Genomic DNA, 22,296 nt, shown 5'->3' with positions numbered 1-22,296 from the left:
TTACATTTCTAATGGATTAGTACCAAAATATAAAATTGTTTATGTTGCTTATGCTATGTATCTCTTAGATGTTTGTGCCTTCAGCCCACAGCAAGTACCTTAGTCTGTTCACATTATTAATGATTTCCTGTTTTCTTTTCTATGTCTCAATCCCTGATAAGTAAGTGTCTCCTCTTTTAAAGGAAATCACTTCAGGAATGTTTGAATGAGGAAAATTCTATATCTCTAAATACTTTTCCTCTGGGCTGTCATGAAAGTGACTTTGGTTATTGTCACTTTGGCGCTTTTCCCCTAGAAATAAGTGTGAGTGCAATTATGCACATTTGAGGAAAGAAGATGTATTTTTAAAACTTCCATCACAAAAGTAAATTATTGTTTTATGTTTTCTGTACTTTATTTCAGTTGTGAAAAGGCATCTAGGTAGCTCTAGTCCAGCTCATCCTGAGAGATGTGCAAAACTACTCAACCTGAGTGTGACCCATGGTGACCTCCCAAAATAGTGTCATAGTGTCTTAAGGAGAAACAATGCCTTTTCCCTTTACTTTGAATAATTATTTTCAACCTCAGAAATAATATATATAAATTCCCAAGATGGCCACGAATAGAGTGCATCACACCCAGTGTACCGCGCCACTGCATGGGTGAGTAACGAGTTAGAACAACAAAAAACTATCTTGTTAGGAACTTACAGCAAAATGGGGGTGCAACGAAACCTAAAGGAAGGATTTCCAGCACCTAGGTCCCGTAATTGAGTCTCATACACGAGCCAACTGTGCGACCAGAGATCCGGGCTGACTGTTCCGCTCGGCCCGCCCCGCGGCTACAGACGGCGAGGAGCCGCCGGAAAGCGACCAGCAAGCAGGGAGATTGCTGCAGATTCTGTGGAATCCTGCCGCCTGAGCACTCATGGAGCCCCGGGCTGAGTTCGGGATCTCAGATGGGGAAGGAAGCAGGACATTTCTATCCCCCACAACAGAAACTCCACCAAAGAAACCAGCGGCCACCATCTTGGAGAGCTGAAGTAACCATTGCCACTCTCCGACAGATTGCAACAATAAAACAGGTGGTGTTACTCAGCTCATCTCCCATACAGCGGGAATTCGCATAAAATCTCTCCTAGGCTCTCCAGGAGAGGGATTATCAGAGCAAGCCTGCATAAAGACTCTGGGAAAACTAGAGACACCTGACCTTCAACTCCCCCTCCCATCAGCCGGGAAAAGGAAACCTGTTTTGTCAGCGTGGGGGAGGGGCAAGCGGAAAAAATCAAAACAATAGAGTGCGGGGTGTGTGTGTGGGGGTTCTCAATAGCCACCCTCCACGCCCAACAAACAGGCCCAGAGTACAGTTTGAACTGCCAGAGAGGCATCACTCAGGGGAAATCTGGTCTAGCAGGAGAAACCAGGACTAGTAGGAGAAATCAGGGGACTAGAGGACAGGCCCGCGCAACTGGGCTGCTGGAGTCCAGCCCCCCCCCCCCCCCCCCCCCCCCGCCAGCGACCAACCGCATGACTGGGCAGCTAGAGATTGCCCGCCCACCAGTGACAGCCGGCCCATTGTCCCTGTGACTGAGCATCTGGAAACCGCACACCTGCCAGCTATCAATCGCCCGCTGGCTGGCCGTGCTGGGGACCGCCCACCCGCCTGCAACAGCCGGCCCACTGCCCCGGCAACTGGATGGCTAGAGATCACCCGCCGGCCAGAGACAGCCAGCCCGCTGCCTGTGCGACTAGGCGGCTGAAGACCGCACACCCACTGGTGACCGATCCTCTGCCCACTGCCTGCGCGACTGGGTGGCTGGAAACCGCCTGCCTGCTGGCGACCGACCCAGCGACTGGGCAGCTAGAGATCACCCGGCTGCCAGCGACAGCCCACCCGTTGCCCGCGCAACTGGGCGGCTGGAGTCCACCCGCCCGCCGGCGACTGATCGCCCACCGACTGCCAGCGCGACTGGGCGCCTGGAGACCGCCCGGCAGCCGGCGTCTGGGAGCTGAAACCAATCAGAGACAGTCCAGTCCCACCCCTCCATTCGGACACCCCAGTAAGGAGCCTGGGGCCCTCCATAGCAGAGAGGTGAAGTCACTGGAGCTCGGCCGTCAGAATTCCTTCCCAGCGGAATCCACTTTAGCAAGCATAGTCTACCAACACAAACGAGAGACAGCAGAGATATAAAAAACTCACCAATCAAGAGACATAGGCTGGTAACCTGGATCAAAAAAAAAAACAAATCCAACAATAGGCTGCCTTCAGGAGACTCATATGATAGGAAAAGACATACACAGGCTGAAGGTAAAAGGTTGGGAAAAATCATATCACTCACATGGCCCTCGGAAGCAAGCAGGAGTGGCCATACTCATATCGAATAAAATCAACTTCAAACCTAAGTTAATCAAAAAGGATAAAGAAGGACACTATATACTGTTAAAAGGAACCATCCACCAACAAGACATAACAATTATCAATTTGTATGCACCAAACAATGGAGCTGCAACGTTCATAAAACAAACTCTCCTCAAGTTCAAGAGTCAAATAGACCACAACACAATAATTATGGGTGACTTCAACACACCGCTGTCACCATTAGACAGATCCTCTAGACAAAAGCTGAATAAAGAAACTATTGAACTCAATAGCACAATCAATAACCTAGACTTAATGAACATATATATAATATATTAATCATCATCAAGTGGATACATGTTCTCAGGAGCACATGGATCCTACTCAAAGATAGACCATATATTATGCCATAGGGCAACTCTTAGTAAATATAAAGGCATGGAGATAATACCATTCACCATATCTGATCATAATGGAATGAAACTGGAAATCAATGATAAAAGAAGGAAGGAAAAATCCTACATCACATGGAAAATGAACACTATGTTACTAAATGATCAATGGGTTACAGAAAACATAAAGGAGGAGATAAAGAAATTCATAGAGACAAATGACAATATAGACACAACATACCAAAATCTATGGGACACAATGAAAATAGTTTTAAGAGGGAAATTCATTTCTTGGAGTTCTTTCCTCAAAAAAAGAAAAAAACTAACAAATAAATGAACTCACACTACACCTCAAAAACGTAGAAAAGGAAGAGCAAAACAACAGCAAATGTAGTAGAGGACAAGAAATAATTAAAATTAGAGCAGAAATCAATGAAATTGAAACAAAAAAAACCATTGAAAAAATTGAAAAAACTAAAAGTTGGTTCTTTGAAAAAATAAATAAGATCGACAGGCCCTTAGCCATGCTAATGAAGAGAAGAAGAGAGAGAACTCAAATTACTAACATACGGGATGAAAAAGGCAATATCACAACAGACACTACAGAAATACAGAAGATAATTAGAAAGTATTTTGAAACCCTATATTCCAATAAAATAGAAGATAGTGAAGATATCGATAAATTTCTTAAGTTATACGATCTGCCCAGATTGAGTCAGGAAGACACACACAATTTAAACAGACCAATAACAAAGGAAGAAATTGAAGAAGCCATCAAAAGACTACCAACCAAGAAAAGCCCTGGACTGGATGGGTATACAGCAGAGTTTTACAAAACCTTCAAAGAAGAATTAATACCAATAATTTTCAAGCTATTTCAAGAAATAGAAAAAGAAGGAGCTCTTCCAAATTCTTTCTATGAGGCCAACATCACCCTGATCCCGAAACCAGACAAAGACACTTCAATGAAAGAAAACTACAGACCAATATCTCTAATGAACTTGGATGCAAAAATTCTCAATAAAATCCTGGCGAATTGAATACAAAATCATATCAAAAAAAATGTGCACCATGATCAAGTAGGATTCATCCCTGGGATGCAAGGCTGGTTCAATATACGGAAATCAATAAATATTATTCACCACATTAATAGACTTAAAGACAAGAACCATATGATCATATCAATAGATGCAGAAAAAGCATTTGTCAAAGTACAGCATCCCTTTATGTTCAAAACACTAGAAAAACTAGGGATAACAGGAACTTACCTCAACATTGGAAAAGCTGTATATGCTAAACCTCAGGCTAGCATCATCCAAAACACTAGAAAAACTAGAGATAACAGGAACTTACCTCAACATTGTAAAAGCTATATATGCTAAACCTCAGGCTAGCATCATCCTAAATGGAGAAAAACTGAAGGCATTCCCTCTAAAATCTGGAACAAGACAGGGATGCCCTCTATCACCACTTCTATTCAATTTAGTTCTCAAAATACTAGCCAGAGCAATTAGACAGACAAAAGAAATTGAAGGCATAAAAATAGGAAAAGAATAACTTAAATTATCGATGTTTGCGGATGACATGATAATATATTTAACAGACCCAAAAGGGTCTACAAAGAAACTGCTAGATTTAATAAATGAATTCAGCAAAGTGGCAGGATATAAAATCAACACGTATAAATCAAAGGCATTCCTGTATATCAGCAACAAAACTTCTGAAATGGAAATGAGGAAAACCACTCCATTCACAATATCCTCAAAGAAAATAAAATACTTGGGAATCAACCTAACAAAAGAGGTGAAAGATTTATACAATGAAAACTACAGAACCCTAAAGAGAGAGATAGAAGAAAATCTTAGAAGATGAAAAAATGTACCCTGTTCATGGATAGGCAGAACTAACATCATCAAAATGGCGATATTACCCAAAGTTCTCTACAGGTTTAATGCAATGCCAATTAAAATCCCAACGGCATTTCTTGTAGAAATAGATAAAGCAATCATAAAATTCATATGGAAAAACAAAAGACCCAGAATAGCAAAAGCAATTCTAAGCAGGACGTGTGAATCTGGAGGTATAGCGATACCAGAGTTCAAACTGTACTACAAAGCAATAGTAACAAAAACAGCATGGTACTGGTACCAAAACAGGCAGGTGGACCAATAATACAGAATAGAGGACACAGAAACCAATACACAAAATTACAACTTTCTTATATTTGATAAAGGGGCTAAAAGCATGCAATGGAGGAAGGATAGCATCTTCAACAAATGGTGCTGGGAAAACTGGAAATCCATATGCAACAAAATGAAACTGAATCCCTTTCTCTCGCCATGCACAAAAGTTAACTCAAAATGGATCAAGGAGCTAGATATCAAATCAGAGACACTGTGTCTGACAGAAGAAAAAGTTTGCTACGACCTACATACTGTGGGGTCGGGCTCCAAATTCTTTAATAGGACACCCATAGCCCAAGAGTTAATAACAAGAATAAATAAATGGGACTTACTTAAACTAAGAAGTTTTTTCTCAGCAAGAGAAACAATAAGAGAGGTAAATAGAGAGCCTACATCATGGGAACAAATTTTTACCCCTCACACTTCAGATACAGCCCTAATATCCAGAATATACAAAGAACTCAAAAAATTAAACAATAAGATAACAAATAACCCAATCAACAAATGGGCCAAGGACCTGAACAGACACTTCACAGAGGAAGACATACAATTAATCAACAAGTACATGAAAAAATGCTCACCATCTCTAGCAGTCAGAGAAATGCAAATCAAAACCACCCTAAGATACCATCTAACTCCAGTAAGATTGGCAACCATTATGAAGTCAAACAACAATAAGTGTTGGCGAGGATGTGGGGAAAAGGGTACACTTGTACACTGCTGATGGGACTGCAAATTGGTGAGGCCAATTTGGAAAGCAGTATGGAGATACCTGGGAAAGCTGGGAATGGATCCACCATTTGACCCAGCTATTGCCCTCCTCGGACTATTCCCTGAGGATCTTAAAAAAGTGTACTATAGGGATACTGCCACATCAATGATCATAGCGGCACAATTCACAATAGCTAGACTGTGGAACCAACCTAGATGCCCTTCAATAGATGAATGGATAAAAAAAATGTGGCATCTATACCCAATGGAGTACTACGCAGCAATAAAAATGACAAAATCATAGAATTTGCAGGGAAATGGATGGCATTAGAGCAGATTATGCTAAGCGAAGCTAGCCAATCCTCAAAAAACAAATGCCAAATGTCTTCTTTGATGTAAAGAGAGCAACTAAGAACAGAACAGGGAGGAAGAGCATAAGGAAAAGATTAACATTAAACAAAGACAAGTGGGGGGAGAGAAAGGGAGAGAGAAGGGAAAGCATATGGAAATGGTAGGAGACCCTCAATGTTACACACAATTACCTAGAAGAGGATGTGAGGGGAAAGGGGGGGAAACAAGGGAGAGAATTGAACAACAGCAGATGAGGTAGAGAGGGATGATGGGTGGGGATGGGAGGGGGGATAGTAGGGGATAGGAAAGGTAGCAGAACACAACAGTCACTAATATGCCATTATGTAAAAATGTGTGTGTGTAACCGATGTGATTCTGCAATTTGTATTTGGGGTAAAAATGGGAGTTCATAACCCAATTGAGTCAAATGTATGAAAGATGATATATCATGAGCTTTGTAATGTTTTGAACAACCAATAAAAAATAAATAAATAAAAAAGAAATTATATATATATTATTTTTTTCCAATTCAGGGAATTGAACCAGTAGTGATCCACCACTGAGCCATACCACCATCCCTTTAAAACATTTTAAATTTTTATTTTGAGACATATCTGCTAAATTGTCAAGGCTAGCTTGAAATTTACAGTTCTCCTGCATCAGCCTCCTAAATTGCTGAGATTACAGGCATGTAAGATGGTGCCCAGAACCTCAGAACTTTTATACTCATAGTATCTGCTTGAGAAGTTTATGCCAATGTTCCAGAGATGCTGAGAATTTCGATCTTCATTTAACAAACCCTTCCTCTGAGCTGTCAGCATGACTAGCTCACCAGGAAAATCACTGAGTAACTCAGCCATTTCTCTGTGCAGTGGAGGCCCAGTCTAGTCCTGCCCCAAGACTTTCTTAAGTGAGTTCTGTTTGAAGTTGCCCTGGCTCCAAAGACTAATTTCCCTATCCCCCAAGAAGAGCCTTCCAATGGTGAGCCCTGCTGGATCACATGATCCTGCCATCCAATGGTGAGCACTGCTGGCTCACGTGATCCTTACCCACCAATCAAAAAGCACCCCATGCCAACTGTCAAACCCTTCAACCATTAAACTGTCATAACTGTCAAACCACCCCTGGCTCTATAAATATGCAGAGCTGTTCCTCAATAAACGGGCATTTTCTCCAACGGCAAGCCTTGATCATTCTTTCATTGGTGCCAAAACACAGTATGGGAATGCCTCGCTGCTCGAGAGCCCCCTCTTTCAAGGCTTGCCATCCTCATCCACTCTTTTGAGCACTGCTGCTACTCACACAACACTGGCTCTTCAGTAGGTGAGTTCCCCTATTGGGTATCCAACTTTAGACGGGCTACGCAGGGGCTTTGATCGTGATTGTCCGGCAAACCTCTGATGCCCGATCTGGAGGAGAGAACGCACCCCACCATGACCTTCATGGTCACGGTGGACTCTCTGGAACCCGTTTCATGAGTCGGAGGTCCTGAGGGGTGGAAGAACAGGCACTCCTCCCTCCCTCTCTCTCTCTCTCTCTCTCTCTCTCTCTTAACCACCCTTGTCCCTCTCTTGAACTATGGGGGCCTCTTCTTCCCTCCCTGCAGACTCACCCTTATTAAATTCTGCACACAAGATTGGCCTTACTATCAATTAGACAATCAAAGTCAATGGCACCCAGGATGATCCCTAGACCCTGCAATTCTCAGATATCTGTTTAACTTCTGTGAGTGCTTGAAAAAGTGGAAGGAGATTCCCTATGTTGAGGCTTTTTCTCTTCTTCATTCTCAACCCAACCTATCCAGCAGATCAACCCCCTCCCTACCTACCTCCCCCATCGGCTCTGTCCAGCCCTCAGGTGCTCCCTCTGACTTGGCCAACACCTTTAGTTCCCCCCAAACTAGGTCCCATTCCCTAGTCCCACAAACCATGGCCCCCTTAAGAGAGGTTGCTGGACCTAAGGGCATTACCTGGGTACATGTCCCATTCTCTATGAATGACCTCACACAACTTGAGCTAAGGTTGGGCTCATTCACCACAGAAGAGAGTTTCAATGGGTCCTCCAGGCTTATAGCCTCACATATATGTTATTGGCTAATACTTTCCTTCTTGAGGAACGTAACAGAATCTGGGAACTTGCCAGAGCCCATGCAGATGAAACTCACAGAGTTAATCCCAATCACCCTCTGGGGCCACTTGCTGCCCCAGATCAAACTCCCAACTGGGATTATAATACACAAGCTGGCATACAGAGCAGGGACCGATTCTCCGCATGTATTATTGTTGGTCTCAAAAAAGTGGCATGTAAGGCCGTCAATTTCCAAAAAATTATAAGAGACCCCATCAGAATTTCTAGATTGGCTTATAAAAGCGCTTCAGCAGTAACCTAGATCCCCAAACCCCAGATTTCCATCATGTCCTTATGACATATTTCTTCTCACAGAGCTACCCCGACATCTGGGCTTGAATAAGGCTCTGCCACCCCCCAGACTGAGATCTTGGTGGTAGCCTTTAAGGTTTTTATGCCCACCCAGACCCTGCAGGGTGCTTCCTCGGGTCACTGCCCATCACCGAACCCCCCCCCCCCATGCCTGCTTCAAGTGTAGCAAGAAGGGACATTGGGCCAGGGCATGCCCCGCACCATGCACTCCACGAATTCCATGTCCTAAATGTCAACAACAAGGTCATTGGGGCTCTGACTGTCCCAGATCCTGTAGAAGGCCTATGGCCAGGGAACCCTCTGACCTTCTGGGCATGGAAATTGATTGATGGTGCCTTGGGTCCTTGTCCCCGGCCATAACAATCGATAGACAGGAACCCAGGGTGCGGATTCAGGTGGATGGACGCAAGGTTGATTTTCTCCTTGACACCAGGGCTACCTTAAGAGAGGTTGCTGGACCTAAGGGCATTACCTGGGTACATGTCCCATTCTCTATGAATGACCTCACACAACTTGAGCTAAGGTTGGGCTCATTCACCACAGAAGAGAGTTTCAATGGGTCCTCCAGGCAGAATTCCTGACAGAATTCTGGGGGCAAACAGTGCCATCCACCTCTCCTATTGTCGGGGTAGGAGGAAAGACCAATTATCTAAGAAAGACTCCCCTATTACTCTGTTCCATAGACAACTTCGCATTCTCTCAGACATTCCTAGTTATGCCCCAATGTCCAGTTCCTTTGCTCAGCCGAGATATTCTCTTTAAATTCAAAATAACAATCAACATCCGGGCTCCTGGCATCAGTCAGGCCCCAGAATTTGCCTATTCATCTTTTCTGACCCTTTTGGTAGAAGACTGGCCATTCTGTTCCGCTTATGAGGCTGACATGAAATATCATACTAACCTGGTTGACCCAATTGTATGGGATACCCACACCCCCTCCACCATTTCCTGCCCACCAGTTAACATTCATCTCAAAGATCCTAACACCTTTCCCAATCAGGCTCAATACCCCCTGTCCACAAAAGCTCTTCTGGGCCTACAACCTATTATTCAGGACCTTCTTAGCAAGGGGTACCCTCTGTCTTGCTCATTCCCTTTACAATACTCCCATACTAGTGGTAAAAAAGCTGACTCATCAACACCTCGTTTAGGCCCATATATCCTTTGGTTCCCAGCCCATACACTCTGCTGTCTCAGATCCCCGACACTGCCACCCACTTCTCAGTCATAGATTTAAAGGATATCTTTTTGCCTTTAACCTGGACTGTCCTTCCTCAGGGCTTTTGAGATAGTCCACACCTTTTTGGACAAACCTTGGCCTCCAACCTCCAATATTTTCACCTCCAGTGCCCGAATCCACCCTCTTGCAATATGTTGATAATTGTCCGGCAAATCTCTTTGCCCACCTGTGGGGAGGAAAGCACCTCACCACAGCCTTTAAAGCTACGGTGGCCCTCAGGGACTCCTTCCTTGGGCAGTTTTGAAAGTCCTAGTCCTCTCACCTTTAAGACTCAGCCGCTAGAGAGACGTTTTCCCACCCCTTCCTCTCCTCTTTTTCCGGCCCTGGGAGTATGTGGCCTCTCCATGAGGGGTCCCGAAAAGTCTTGGTCAAGGTCTCCCATGGTTCCAGCTCCATCTAGGACAAGAGCTTCGACTGTCAGGATTCGTTGACGACCAATCTCTGCAGCTCAAACTTGCCACTTAGGCACTCCTGATTTTTTGGCTCTAGCAGGGATGCCCCTTTTGCCAATAAATCAATTTCCTCCTTCTCTGTGTCCTTTTCCCTCCTCTCTGCCAGTCGACTCCCCCCTACAATGCCTCTTGGATCAAATATAGCACCCAGGCCTGGCCCACTTATCCCTTAGACAACCAAAGCAGTTGGCCCCCTTTTGGGTCCCTGGATACCTCCATTCTAAGAGATCTCTTCCATGCTTTCTTCTTGCTCCGATCCAATCCTGCTCTCTGCACCTCTTGCAAACCTCTACAAATTCTTCTAGCCCATCCAAAGGGCACTCAACAGATGACACAGTTCTCCTACTTAATTTATTGGCCTTAAGGGATATCGGGCCTCTCCACAAAAGGCCCAAATAGTATGTATCTAGGGTTCTCTATCTCTCAAGGGAAAAAGGCCATTACAGCAGACAGAAAACAGCTTATTGTGTCTACACTTACACCAAAGACTAAAGATGACTCTCCTTCTTGGGTTTAGCTGGGTACTTCAAGGCCTGGATTACTTTTGAATTTCTCCCTCCTTGCCAGGCCACTATATAATCTGGCCAAGGGCCCCCAAGATGAACCCCTACTCCCAGTGGTAGGGAAGCCCTTTAAAAAGCCCTCCTCTGGGCACCCGCCTTGCATCTCTCTGACTTCTCCCAACCCTTCACCCTCTATGTAAAAACAGACAAAGTCTGGGAATTCTGGGTCAGGAATATGGCCCCACATTTGCACTAGTGGCCTACCTATCTAAACAGTTTGACCCCACCATCAGGGGCTGGCCTCCATGTCTCAGAGCCCTAGCAGCAGCCCATGATCTCCAGAAAGAAGCACACAAGCTTACCTTTGGCTCCCTGCTAACATCTCACCTCCTCACCATCTAAGGGATATCCTCACTTACAAGGGGCTACAGTCACTTCCTCTTTCCAGGGTTCTATCCCTCCTTATCTCTCCTTGAAAATCCCTCCATCTCTTTTCAGCCCTGCTCTCCATTAAACCCTGTCTCCCTCCTCCCATCTTCTCCCTCAAAAGATCCCATCCACAAATGCCTGGAGGTATTAGAGATGATTTTACCCTGCCCTATCACCATTTCTGAGGGACCCCTGCCCTCTTTGGAACCCGTCTGGTTCTCAGATGGTAGCTCCTTTATACACAAAGGGGTTAAAGTGGAGGGGTATGCTGTAGTTTCCCTCTCATCCATCATAGAGGCAAAACCTCTCCCACCCAATACCACCAACCAACAAGCTGAACTCATAGCTGTTACAAGGGCATGTGAGCTAGCAGAGGGAAATACACAGATTCCAAATATGTCTTCCATATCCTGATCTCCCACGCAGCCATTTGGAAAGAAAGGGGGCTATTGACCATCAGGGGGATGGCAGTCATTAATTCCACACTTATTTCTGGCCTACTATGAGCCTCCAGGCTGCCCTCCTAACTGGGAATAATCCATTGCAAGGCCCACCAAACTGACTCCTCCCTTACTACTATGGGGAATTCCAAGGTCGATCAAGGGGCTAGATCAGCTGCCCTCCAGAGCTTTACCTCCTCTCTGCTACTCTTCATTATCACCAGGGATCGGCCCAAAGATCCTCAACAACTATTCCAGTTTCTTCATTCTCTATTCCATTCTAGTCCACAGAGTCTCACTACTTTCCTTCACTTCTTTTTCACTCTTTCCCCATGTGATAAGACCCTCCTGCAAAAGATCACTTCTGCTTTTAAGATCTGCTAGAGAACCAATATCAATACTCCATTAAAACCTAAACCTTTCCCTTCTCATTAGGCCCGCGGTCACACCCTGGCTTCAGACTGGCAGATTGACTTCACCAACATGCCCCAAATAAAAAACAAGCCTTTCCCACTTCTAACAAGCAGGCCTCTATGGTAGTTGACTCACATAATCCTCCATTTCAGGATACCCACTTCTATCCAATCAGACAATGGCCCAGAATTCACCTCGCAGATAACTCAGGGACTGGCTCACATGCTATCACTCCCTTGGCATTTCCATTGCTCTTACTGCCCCCAGGCTTCTGGAAAGGTTGAAAGGACCAATCGGTCCCTTAAAGGGACCCTCACCAAGCTCACCATGCTCACTGGGTAAAGGTGCTCCCCTTGGATTTATTGTGCATTAGGGCCTTGCCAAAGAAGCCTTCTAATCTCTCACCTTTGGAAGTCATGTATGGCCATCCCCTCATTCTGCCTACAGAACCCCTACCCATCTCCGAAACGTATGCCCTGCCCCTCCTCTGCCATCTATGCTCTGAACTCTGGTGCTATCAAGACTGGCTTCTTCCTGACCCCAGTCTCTCTCAAAACCCTACTTCTTTAACACCTGGACAACTTGTTTACTACTGCCCACCGGGGAAAAGCCCCCTCTAAAACCAAAGTGTGAGGGTCCTGCTCAGGTGACTATGTGCACTCCCTTGGTAGCCAAACTCAAACTACCTAATAACCAACTTACCCATGGATTCATATTTCCAGGCTTAAGCCCAGCACTCCTACACCTTCATCAGAAGAGCCACCAACAATCGTCACCTGTCATTAAGTACTCTTGTCAATGCTCCCCCTCATTTCTGGCCCCTCTTGGGTTTTCTCTTTGCCCTATGTCTGAAGACTCAAGGCAAGTGCCCCAAAGGGTCCCCACCAGCCAGACACCCCCCCACACACACACATACACTTGCTTGAATCTGGCCAGTAGTGGGACTGTTGTGTGTTGTCCTTCTGACAAACCACTTAGATGTCCAGAGCATGGTAACCCCTGAATAAGTGTGATCATAAGAGAGCACTTTACCAGTTGCCTTCTGGGCCTAAGGAGGAACATGTGTGTTTTGTTTACCCTCCTAGTTTTGTAAGAATTTCAAGTATCAGTATTTAAAGTTGAGATGTTTTACATAAAACCTGGAGAGAGCTGACTGCTCTTAAAGGGAAATATGGTAACAATGGGCCACAGTCCTCCCTTGGCCACCTTCGAGAAAGGCAAAGAGAGAAGCAAGCTGGTACACCCGGTTAGGAGAAAGTTTGAAGAGCAGCCTTAATAGAGAGGGGAGGAAGCTAGGAATGAAGAATGGAATTGAGAATGTTAGGTGCAGGACAGGCTGTTCTGCAGGTCATGCCAAACAAAGTTAGCTGCAGGGTGACCTGGCTTCTCAAACCCTCTGTCTGGTTCTTTATCATCTGTTTGCTTCAAGCCCAAATGCCCAAGCCCCCACTCAGGGCTAAATACTTAACCCCCTTTGTGCCAACAAGGCAGCTTGCAGACCCAGAGACCCCATTAGATTTGGGCTATAAAAACTCTCTGTGCCTGTTCCTTCCCTTTATCATAAAGTTCATTCAGACTCAGGTGGGTAAAAAATTTCTAATCAAGCTTTTAACTAGCTTCTCCTCAGGAATTACCAACTCCTGGCTACTGATGATATTTCCAGTTGAGACCTATGCTGAATGGACTGACATCATCATGGATCTGTGGTGGCAAGGAACCTTTGTTGATCTGGTTCCTGAAGTTATACCGGTCTTCTCTGCCCTCCTGTGGGGGCTCCTTACTTCCCTCTTTCTCCCACACAGCCACATTTCAGCAGGAAGCAGCCAGAATGAGTCAAAGCCCACTCTCATTTAATTACAAAGAGGGGAGAATGTTGGGAGTAGCCCCAGCTCAAAAGACTTAACTTCCCCATCCCCCAAGAAGAGCCATCCAATGGTGAGGCCTGCTGCTCACATGATACTGCCGTCCAATGGTGAGCCCTGATGGCTCACATGATCCCGCCATCCAATGGTGAGCACTGCTGGCTCACATGATCCTTACCCACCAATCAAAAAGCACCTCATGCCAACTGTCAAACCCTTCAACCAGCCCCGGCTCTATAAATATGCAGAGCTGTTCCTCAATAAATGGGCATTGTTCTTTCAGAATGATCATTCTTCCAGAGTCAGCAGTCTCTGTGCCTCTGAGGGGCATCTGTAGCAAGGTGATGCTTTTTCTTGGGGAGGGCATTAGAGATGGAACCCTAAGGGAACCTTTTAATAAAAGTGCTCTTTCAAAAACTTGCCTGAATTTTCATCTTTAAAGATTCTGAGATGTAGGTGACCTCCTTTCCTGTTAACCTCCTCTCCTCTTCTCCGGATCTTCCTTTCCTTCTTTTAGCTTGGAAACAACTTTTAGTCACCTTATTCTAAATAAAAGCCTTCCCCAAATATGAACACTTGAGAACTATTTATGGAGTGGGGAGAAAAAATTTTTGAGAAAGTTATGCTGAAATAATTGGACATTCACCTGGGTATGGTGGCTTATGCCTATAATCCCAGTGCCTGGGAGGCTGAGGAAGGAGGATCACAAGTTTGAGACTAGCCTCAGCCATTTAGTGAGGCCCAAATAACTTGATGAGACCATGTCTCAAAGTGAAAACTAAAAAGGGCTGATTAATTGTCCTTCGGTTCAGTCCCTGGTATGTATAAATAAATAAACAAATAAATTCAGGAAAACCAAAAAAACTTGACTCTCACCTTACAATACATATTAACCTTAATCTCAAGGGGACTAGGGACCTCAATGTGAAAATAAGAAGCTTTACAATTTTTAAAAATCAATATTATTATTGCTATTGTTATTATTTTGTGATACTAAATATTGAATCTAGGGAAGCTCTACCACTGAGCTATCTCCCCAGTCCTTTTTATTTTTATTTTTTTTAATTTTGAGACAGGGTTTTGTTAAGTTGCCCAGGTTGGCCTCCAACTTACAGTCCTCCTGCCTCAAACTCTTAGTCACTGGCTTTACAGACACATGCCACACTCTACTCAGCCACTTCCCTAAACAAGAAAAGGAAAAGAGAAGAAACTGACAAATGGGACCATGATATGACTAACTTTTGTTCATCAAAATAAATCATTAAAGACTGGAAGACATCTTTAGGGTGATAGAAGACATTTGCAAATCATAACTGCCAAAGGGCTTGTAGCCAGAACACTTAAGTAACTTTTTCAAATCACAAAGAAAAAGGAAAAAATCCAGTAGAGAAAATGGGCAGGAGACTTGAACAGGTATTTTATAAAGTTGGCATGAGATGATCAATAACATGGGAAAAGTTAACTTAAACCTCAATGATGTACAGTCCTGTGCTGCATGATGATGTTTTGGTCAATGGCAGAACACATATGTAATGGTGGTCCCAAAGGATGGAAGTAGAGCTGAAAAATGCCTATTAACCTGTGATGTTGTAGCTATGGTGATTTCACAGTGTGAGGAATCACTCCTGTGTTTGTAATAATGCTGGTGTAAACAAATGGATTGCACTGTCAGTGTGGAGAAGCGCAGTGCACACAACGAGGTACAGTGCATGATAATAATGACGATGATGACAAAGACTGCTACTGGTTTACATATCTACTATACTATGCTTTTGTTGTTGTTGTTGTTGTTATTTTAGAGCATGGTCTTTGTGATTACAAAGGAAAAAAAAGATAGAAATGTGTACTGTACAGTGTGCTGTTACACTGGCAGCAACGTTGTACACCTTGAGTTTATTACATCTCAATTGAATCAAGAGGCCAGGACAAATAATTGGCCTACACCATAGAGTTTCACTTAAGTCCACTCTGGGATGTTTGCACACCAACATAATTGCCTAATGATGTATGAAGGACGCTGTTGATTGATGCATGACTAAATGGCCACACACCCACCAAAATGGCTGAAATTAAAAAATCCATTTGAATTTTGTGAAGATTTGGAGGATAAACAGGAACTCATGCTCTGGTGATGGATGTGTAAATTGGTGCAGTCATTTAGGAAACAGTTTGGCATTATTAGTAAGAGTTGAAAGTGTATATGTACTCTAATGACCTAACCATTCTATTCCTGAGCACAATCCTGATTAAATTGTCACACTGCTCCAGAAAGCATGTCCAAGAGCGTTCACAGCTGTGTTTTCTGTAGAAGTTCCAAATAACTTCAACTGTAATAACTACCATGTCCACAGGGTAAAATTATCAATTGTGGAATATTTACCAGACAGAGGACTATATATTCTTAAAACTGGATAATTACGGTCACTTGTAATACCATGGCTGAAAACCAAGCAAAAGAAGCCAGATACAAAAGAATTCATCCTGCTTAATTCCATGTATGTTCAAAGATAAGCAAAGAATATATTTTGTAAGTTTCTGGTTATATAAAGTCAAAAAAACAAGTGCTGCTTTGGGACTCATAGTTAGAAGTTGAGAAATAGGACAACAAGTTGGGACAGTGGTTAGTCCTGGGTGGAGTTGGGGAGGGAGGTACTAGTGAGCATGTGTAGGGATGGGGCTACTGAGGAATATCAATCCCTGTTCTCTGATCTGAGTCACAGTCCACTTTTTAAGAAGTCATATATCTGACAACCTGGTGCATTAGTGCATGCCTGTAATCCCATGGGCTTGGGAGGCTGAGGCAGGAGGATCCCAAAGCATCAGCAATTTAGTAAGGCCCTAAGCAACTTAATAAGACCCTGTCTCAAAAAAAACAAACAACAACAACCAAAACCCCAAAACAACAACAAAAACAATGGCTGGAGACTTAGCTCAGTATTTAAGCACCCCTGGGTTTAATCTGTAGCACCAAAAAAAAGTTGTATACTTGGTTTTATGTACGTTATTTTTTACAATAATAACAATTTAAATTACCCTCTCCCCTTTTCCTCTTACCCCTGCCAGAGGAGCATACATTCTGCCTTCATTTTTTCCCTACTCTAATACCCACACATAACACAAATTTCCCCTCTTCACCCCCAGCCCCAGGTCACCAGTAATCTCTCTTTTTTTTTTAAGAGAGAGAGAGAGAGAGAGAGAGAGAGAGAGAGAATGAATTTTTTTGATATTTATTTTTCAGTTTTCAGTGGATATAACATCTTTATTTTATTTTTATATGGTGTGGAGGATCAAACCCAGCGCCCCGGCGCATGCCAGGCGAGTGCGTTAGTGCTTGAACCACATCCCCAGCCCCAGGTCACCAGTAATCGCTTATTTGGCAAATGCAATGAGTTTGTGGCCTATTCCATCACCCCCCCCCACCCCAGGGGTCTTTCCTATGAACCCTCTAGTTCTGTCTTCCTTGACTTCTCCAGACACCTCTCTCTCCTGGTTCTGCTTCTCTGTCCCTACCTGTGGCTCTCTCTGCTTCCTTCTCTGCACTCCCACTCTTTAAACTCTGGTGTGTCTCAGGTTTCCCTCTGTGGTGGTCTTACCCACACCCTTGTCCATCTCCATGCCAACAGCCTCCAAATCAGTGTGATTTAGGTTCCAGGTCGATGTGCACCATAAACTCCCTACTTGATCTACACTCTTGTCAAAATGCCTGGAATCTCTCAAATTTCAACCAACAGCTTCAGATGAAATTCATTCTGTTCCTTATTCTAATGATAGAGAGAGCACACGAGAGAGGGAAAAGAGGAAAACAAAAAGAAAACAAACCCTAAAACCAAACCGACCAAACAAACAAAATTAAAAAAAGAAAAGAAAGATCCTCTGTCTAAAAAGGCAAGCACTTCCAGGTTGACATCTCATACTGACTCCTCACTCATTAATCAATCCCAACACCAAGAGCTACTGTTATTTTGCCTGTACTATGTGCTGGGCACTGTTTTCATAAATGTGTATATCTGTGTTACAAACACTTTTTATGTGTATGACCTCAGTTAATTCCCTCAACAATCCTGAGGTACCATTACTATCTTACCCTACAGGAGAAGATGGAGGGTTGAGAGCCAGAGCAGCGCCCAGACCCTGATCCTGACTCCAGATGGCCCCTGAGGAACAGCCTCTTACCCGCGTAGCACCTGGTCCCTGCATGTGTCCACTGCCTCCGGCCTCATCTGGATGATTATATTGACTTCCTAACTGATCTCCCAACTGCACACGAATCTCTCTCCATTTTCATTCACCTTCAAGAGGGCCACTAGGCTCACTAAAAAATAATTTGGTCATCATAGTTTTGAGTGGTTCCCTCTCTCATGCCTCAGCACACATGGAGGCTACATGATCTGGCACCAGCCTGTGCTGTCCCCTGCCTCCTGTTCCCCACCCTAGACACATGCTCTTCTCTTTTAGGCTCTGGGACAGTTCTCTTTGCCTGCAGTGTTCTGTGGACCCACCGCACCTCCTGCTTACCTGGAAAATGCCTGCCTGTTTGTTAAGTCCTAACTGCAGTTCTCTCTCCCTCTGTATGCTGTCATGGACTCCACAGACCACCCAGCGCCAACTATATATTTATTTACAAATTAAGACTTATTATGACTCAAGAGAATGGAAAGGATGGGATGGGATAGAGGCAAAGTGATTTGGTGCAAGCCTCTAGCTTGCTCTTCTTCCTGTTCCTCCTCTTCTCTTCCATTTCCTCCTCTTTTTTTAATTATTATTATTACTTCTTTTAAGTTATTATTATTATTATTTGTACCAGGATTGAACCCAGGGGTGCTTAACCATTAAGTCCCATCCCCAGCCCTTGCTATTTTTATTTAGACAAGGTCTCACTAAGTTGCTTAGGACCTTGCTAAGTTGTTGAGACTGGCTTTGAACTCTCAATCCTTCTGCCACCGCCTCCTGAGCAGCTGGGATACAAGTGTGCACCACCACATCAGGCTCCCTGCTCTCCTTTTCAAGGGCAAAAACAGAGTCTCCTGCCTTCTTGAATTGCTGTCCCTTCTTAGCTCTGGTAAATACAAGATCCAGAGATATGCACCAGCTTTTTTCTCACTATTACACCTGCTTTGCCCCCATGCAGCCCCTCATTTCACTCTTTTATAACAGGTTTCATACTTGGTGCCCCCTTCCATCATTTAATATTCATACAGGGGACCAGGGTATGCCACTTTCAAAACATGCCATTCTCACAGAAGAATATTTTGAACTAAGGTGACTGAGAAGGAGCAGATATGAGTGAGCACTCTGCCCTCCCTCATCTTCCTAAAAGCAAGGCATATTATTTCCCTTGTCCCTTTGTTCCATAAAAGGAAGAGGAATACAACACTTTTCACCAGGTGGTAAGTGTGGAAAAGCAAACCTTCCCAGAATCAGCTTTATCTTCCATTAGTCGTCCCCCCTGCCATTTATTTCCAAGTTGCTTTCCCAAAATTCATTGGCCTGAACAGCCCCAAACCTCTTTCCTTTGTCTAGTCACTTCTCCTAATGTGACACCCTTTGTTAAAATGATACATAAACTCTCAAGTTTAACTGCTTCTTTGGGCTGTTCACTTTTTTGTGAGGTTCCCATGTGAAATTTAAAAAGTTACTAAAATTTGTAATACTTTTCTCCTGTTAACTCAGTTTTCATTTGTTTAATTCACGGTACTTAGGAATTGTACCTGAAAGGGTAGAAGTTTTTCCTCCCATTTACTATCAGATGGACATCCCTGTGACTATTGAATAGACAAACTGGGACTCAGAGAGATAGTAACTTATAGGTAGAATCAGGGTTCATGTCAAAGTACTTTTTCCCCTTCTTCTTTTCTTATTAATACCCAGAAGTTCTGTTTTGTCCTTCTAGTGATGATGAGGCCCAAGGGGCTGCTCACACATGCTCATTGCAGATTTTGTGTCTTTTCCAAAGTTCTCATGCAAAGTGTCAGGGCAGGAAAAGAAGCATACCTAGGAACAACTCTGAAAATCCCCATCCTACACCAAATTGGAATAGCCTGTTTTATTTTTTTTAAAGGGATAATTAATTTTTAAATTAATTCATTAAGGAAGCACTGAGAATGGAATCCAGGTCTTTGAGCATGCTAAGCAAGCTACACCCCACCACTGAGCTATACCCCAACTCTGCCTGGTGTTTTTAATAGGCCTCCTTCTGGGACTGTGGCACCCAACCCTGGGATGAGCAGCATTAATCACTTAGTGAGTTTGGGTGGATGACAAGAGTTCTGGGGCAGGCACCAGGGCCACTATCAGACAGGGGCTGTGGGACCTAGTTTAGAAGGAAGGAGTTCTGAGATGCTTGCTCTATTCAAGATGGAATTCCCCCCCAATCTTTGGAAGGATGCCTGCAGGTAAATACTGCAACCATGTTGTGAGCCGGAGGGGGAAAAAAGGGAGGAGAAGGCAGTTTTGTTTCCTAGCGACAGAGCAAGTCTGGATCAACCCTAAGTCATTAAAAGAGACTTTTCAGGTTTGTCAACACAAAAGAACCCAAGAAGAAAATAGTGGGCTAAATGTGACATTAAAATTCTTGACAGTGGCCCAGTAATCCCACTGCTTAAGTTTAAGAAACTTGCCAAGCGGGTAAGGAAAGAGCATTTTTTTCCATTTATTTGGTTTCAAACAGAAGAAGAAAGTTCTGCTCACCCGGAAGCCAGTGTTGCTGAAGCCCTCGGTTTTGGGGGCTGCTGTACTTGTCAGCTCCATGTTCTGTTCACCAGCTGTCTGGGCTCTGAATTCTCTGATGTCCTATCTGAAGGTCCTCAGGACCTGGGTAAAAGAAAACAGTCTCTGCTGATGTCAAAATGCCAGCTGCTGTGGCGGAAATCTGGACATTGCTTCAGTTTGGAAACTTCTATAATAATCTCCGGAATGACTTGGGCTGAAACCAGATTGGGTGGGGCCGGAGGGGCCAGAAGGGCCGAGTGGAGGCTTCTGGTTCAGGCCCACCCACCTCTTTTATCCTTCTAAGGATTTCCATCCTTGGGGCTTTCCATGTTCACTTCTGGAAAGAAGACTTTTGTGGTGCACAGGCGTGATACTTTCTCTGTAGACCTTAGTGAAATAGCTCTCTTCTTGTGAATAGTGTTGAGGGAAGGAGTGTGGTTGGTAGAGCAGGGAAAGTAAGGATTGGTTCCTATCAAGTTATCAACTACTGTGAGCCAGGCACAAGTTAGGTGCAGTGTATACAACTATCTCTGTCTTACACTTGGACAAACTGAAGTGGTATCCCCTTTCTCCACAGAAAAGCCCGCTTCAACATGACTAATTTTAGGGCTGTCAGCAAAAGAATCTCTGAAAAAGAGTCCAATGTAGGTAAACTTCCTATTTTCCTTTCACCCTTTTTACTTGGCTACTGGCCGAGAAAATAACAGCACTCCAGGTGCTGAACACCCCCTTACTAGTTATCACAAACGCATCCAAAGATAAGTGTCACAGTAGAATGGGTAGAGAATAGTGATGAGAGGGGAGGGGACAGGAGGGGGGATAGGGAGGGCAGCAGAATACAACTGACACTAGGATTGCTGTATGTATACACATGGATGTATAACCAATGTGATCCTGCAATCTATACATGTGGAAAAATGAAGAGTTATACCCTATTTGAATCAAATGTATGATATGTCAAGATCACTGTATTGTCTTGAGCAACTAATAAAACAACAACAACAACAAAAAAAAAAACCAAACGCATCCAATTTGAAGAAATGTGCAAAAAGGCCTCTGGCCTTGAGCTGGGCTTCACAGAGATGTCTACATTTTTAAGATAAGTTACAATTGGGCTTCATGGTAACAGCTGGAAGGGGGAGGAAAGAAATGAGAGAAGAAGCTCTCCCCTTCTAAGGTGTTGTTCTTGAAGAGTTAACTTGCCCAGAACAGTGAAAGAAAAAGCTGCTCTATGTGAACTTCTGCAGACTATGAACTTCTGAGCCCCACCCCTTACATGCTGAGTATAAAACTCTGAAACTCCCTGAACTCGGGGTTCAGGGGATTGATTGATTACAGCAAAGGCTGTACCCTCTGAACCTGGCTGCAGCCAAATAAAACTGTTTCCTGCTATCTTCAGTGCCGTGCCTGGTTTCTCCCTATAGCAAAATGGAGGTGGGGAAAATTAGCCTTTTGTTTAGAGTCATGTAGGTAATAAAGGAACAATGGTCATTAGAAAGCCATTTCACTACATCCCTACTTCAGGCTGAGTTGTTTTAAAAAAATCCTCCAACTTAACAGAAATGGCAGATAAGTGAAAGGTGACCAAGTGGTCACTTAATAAAAAGTGGTTTATGAAAACATGAGCTGTAAAATTCTTTCAAAATAAGGATTTCTCTTTAGCTTTTTTAAATTGAACGACTATGTATCAAACTATTATAATTGTGTGGCTTCTGTGGAAGCATGAAAATAAAAATTAGGGGTTGGGGTTGGGGCTCAGCGGCAAAGGCTTGCCTAGCACATACAAGGCACTGGGTTCCATCCTCAGCATCACACAAAATAAGTAAAATAAAGGT

At 43.9% G+C, this 22,296-nt stretch overlaps 1 protein-coding gene across 2 annotated transcripts in view; it reads right to left on the bottom strand.

Annotated features, from left to right (window-relative positions):
• The window catches only part of LOC110597334 (solute carrier family 28 member 3-like), a 122,930-nt gene that overhangs the window by 71,196 nt on the left and 29,438 nt on the right, over positions 1–22,296 (bottom strand). The window contains exon 3 of one of the 2 annotated variants that reach the window (XM_078047405.1): positions 20,441–20,563. The exons of the other annotated variant lie outside the window; for it this stretch is intronic. Coding sequence (XP_077903531.1) covers positions 20,441–20,500 — 60 coding nt within the window. The 5' untranslated portion in view covers positions 20,501–20,563. The remainder of the gene's footprint in view (positions 1–20,440; positions 20,564–22,296) is intronic. 2 annotated transcript variants of the gene reach the window in all.

The sequence above is a fragment of the Ictidomys tridecemlineatus genome, chromosome 4 (genome assembly GCF_052094955.1).
Source record: "Ictidomys tridecemlineatus isolate mIctTri1 chromosome 4, mIctTri1.hap1, whole genome shotgun sequence".
Lineage (NCBI taxonomy): Eukaryota > Metazoa > Chordata > Mammalia > Rodentia > Sciuridae > Ictidomys > Ictidomys tridecemlineatus.
Note: the sequence above shows the minus strand (reverse complement) of the source record. Positions and strands in the feature narration are given on the sequence as shown.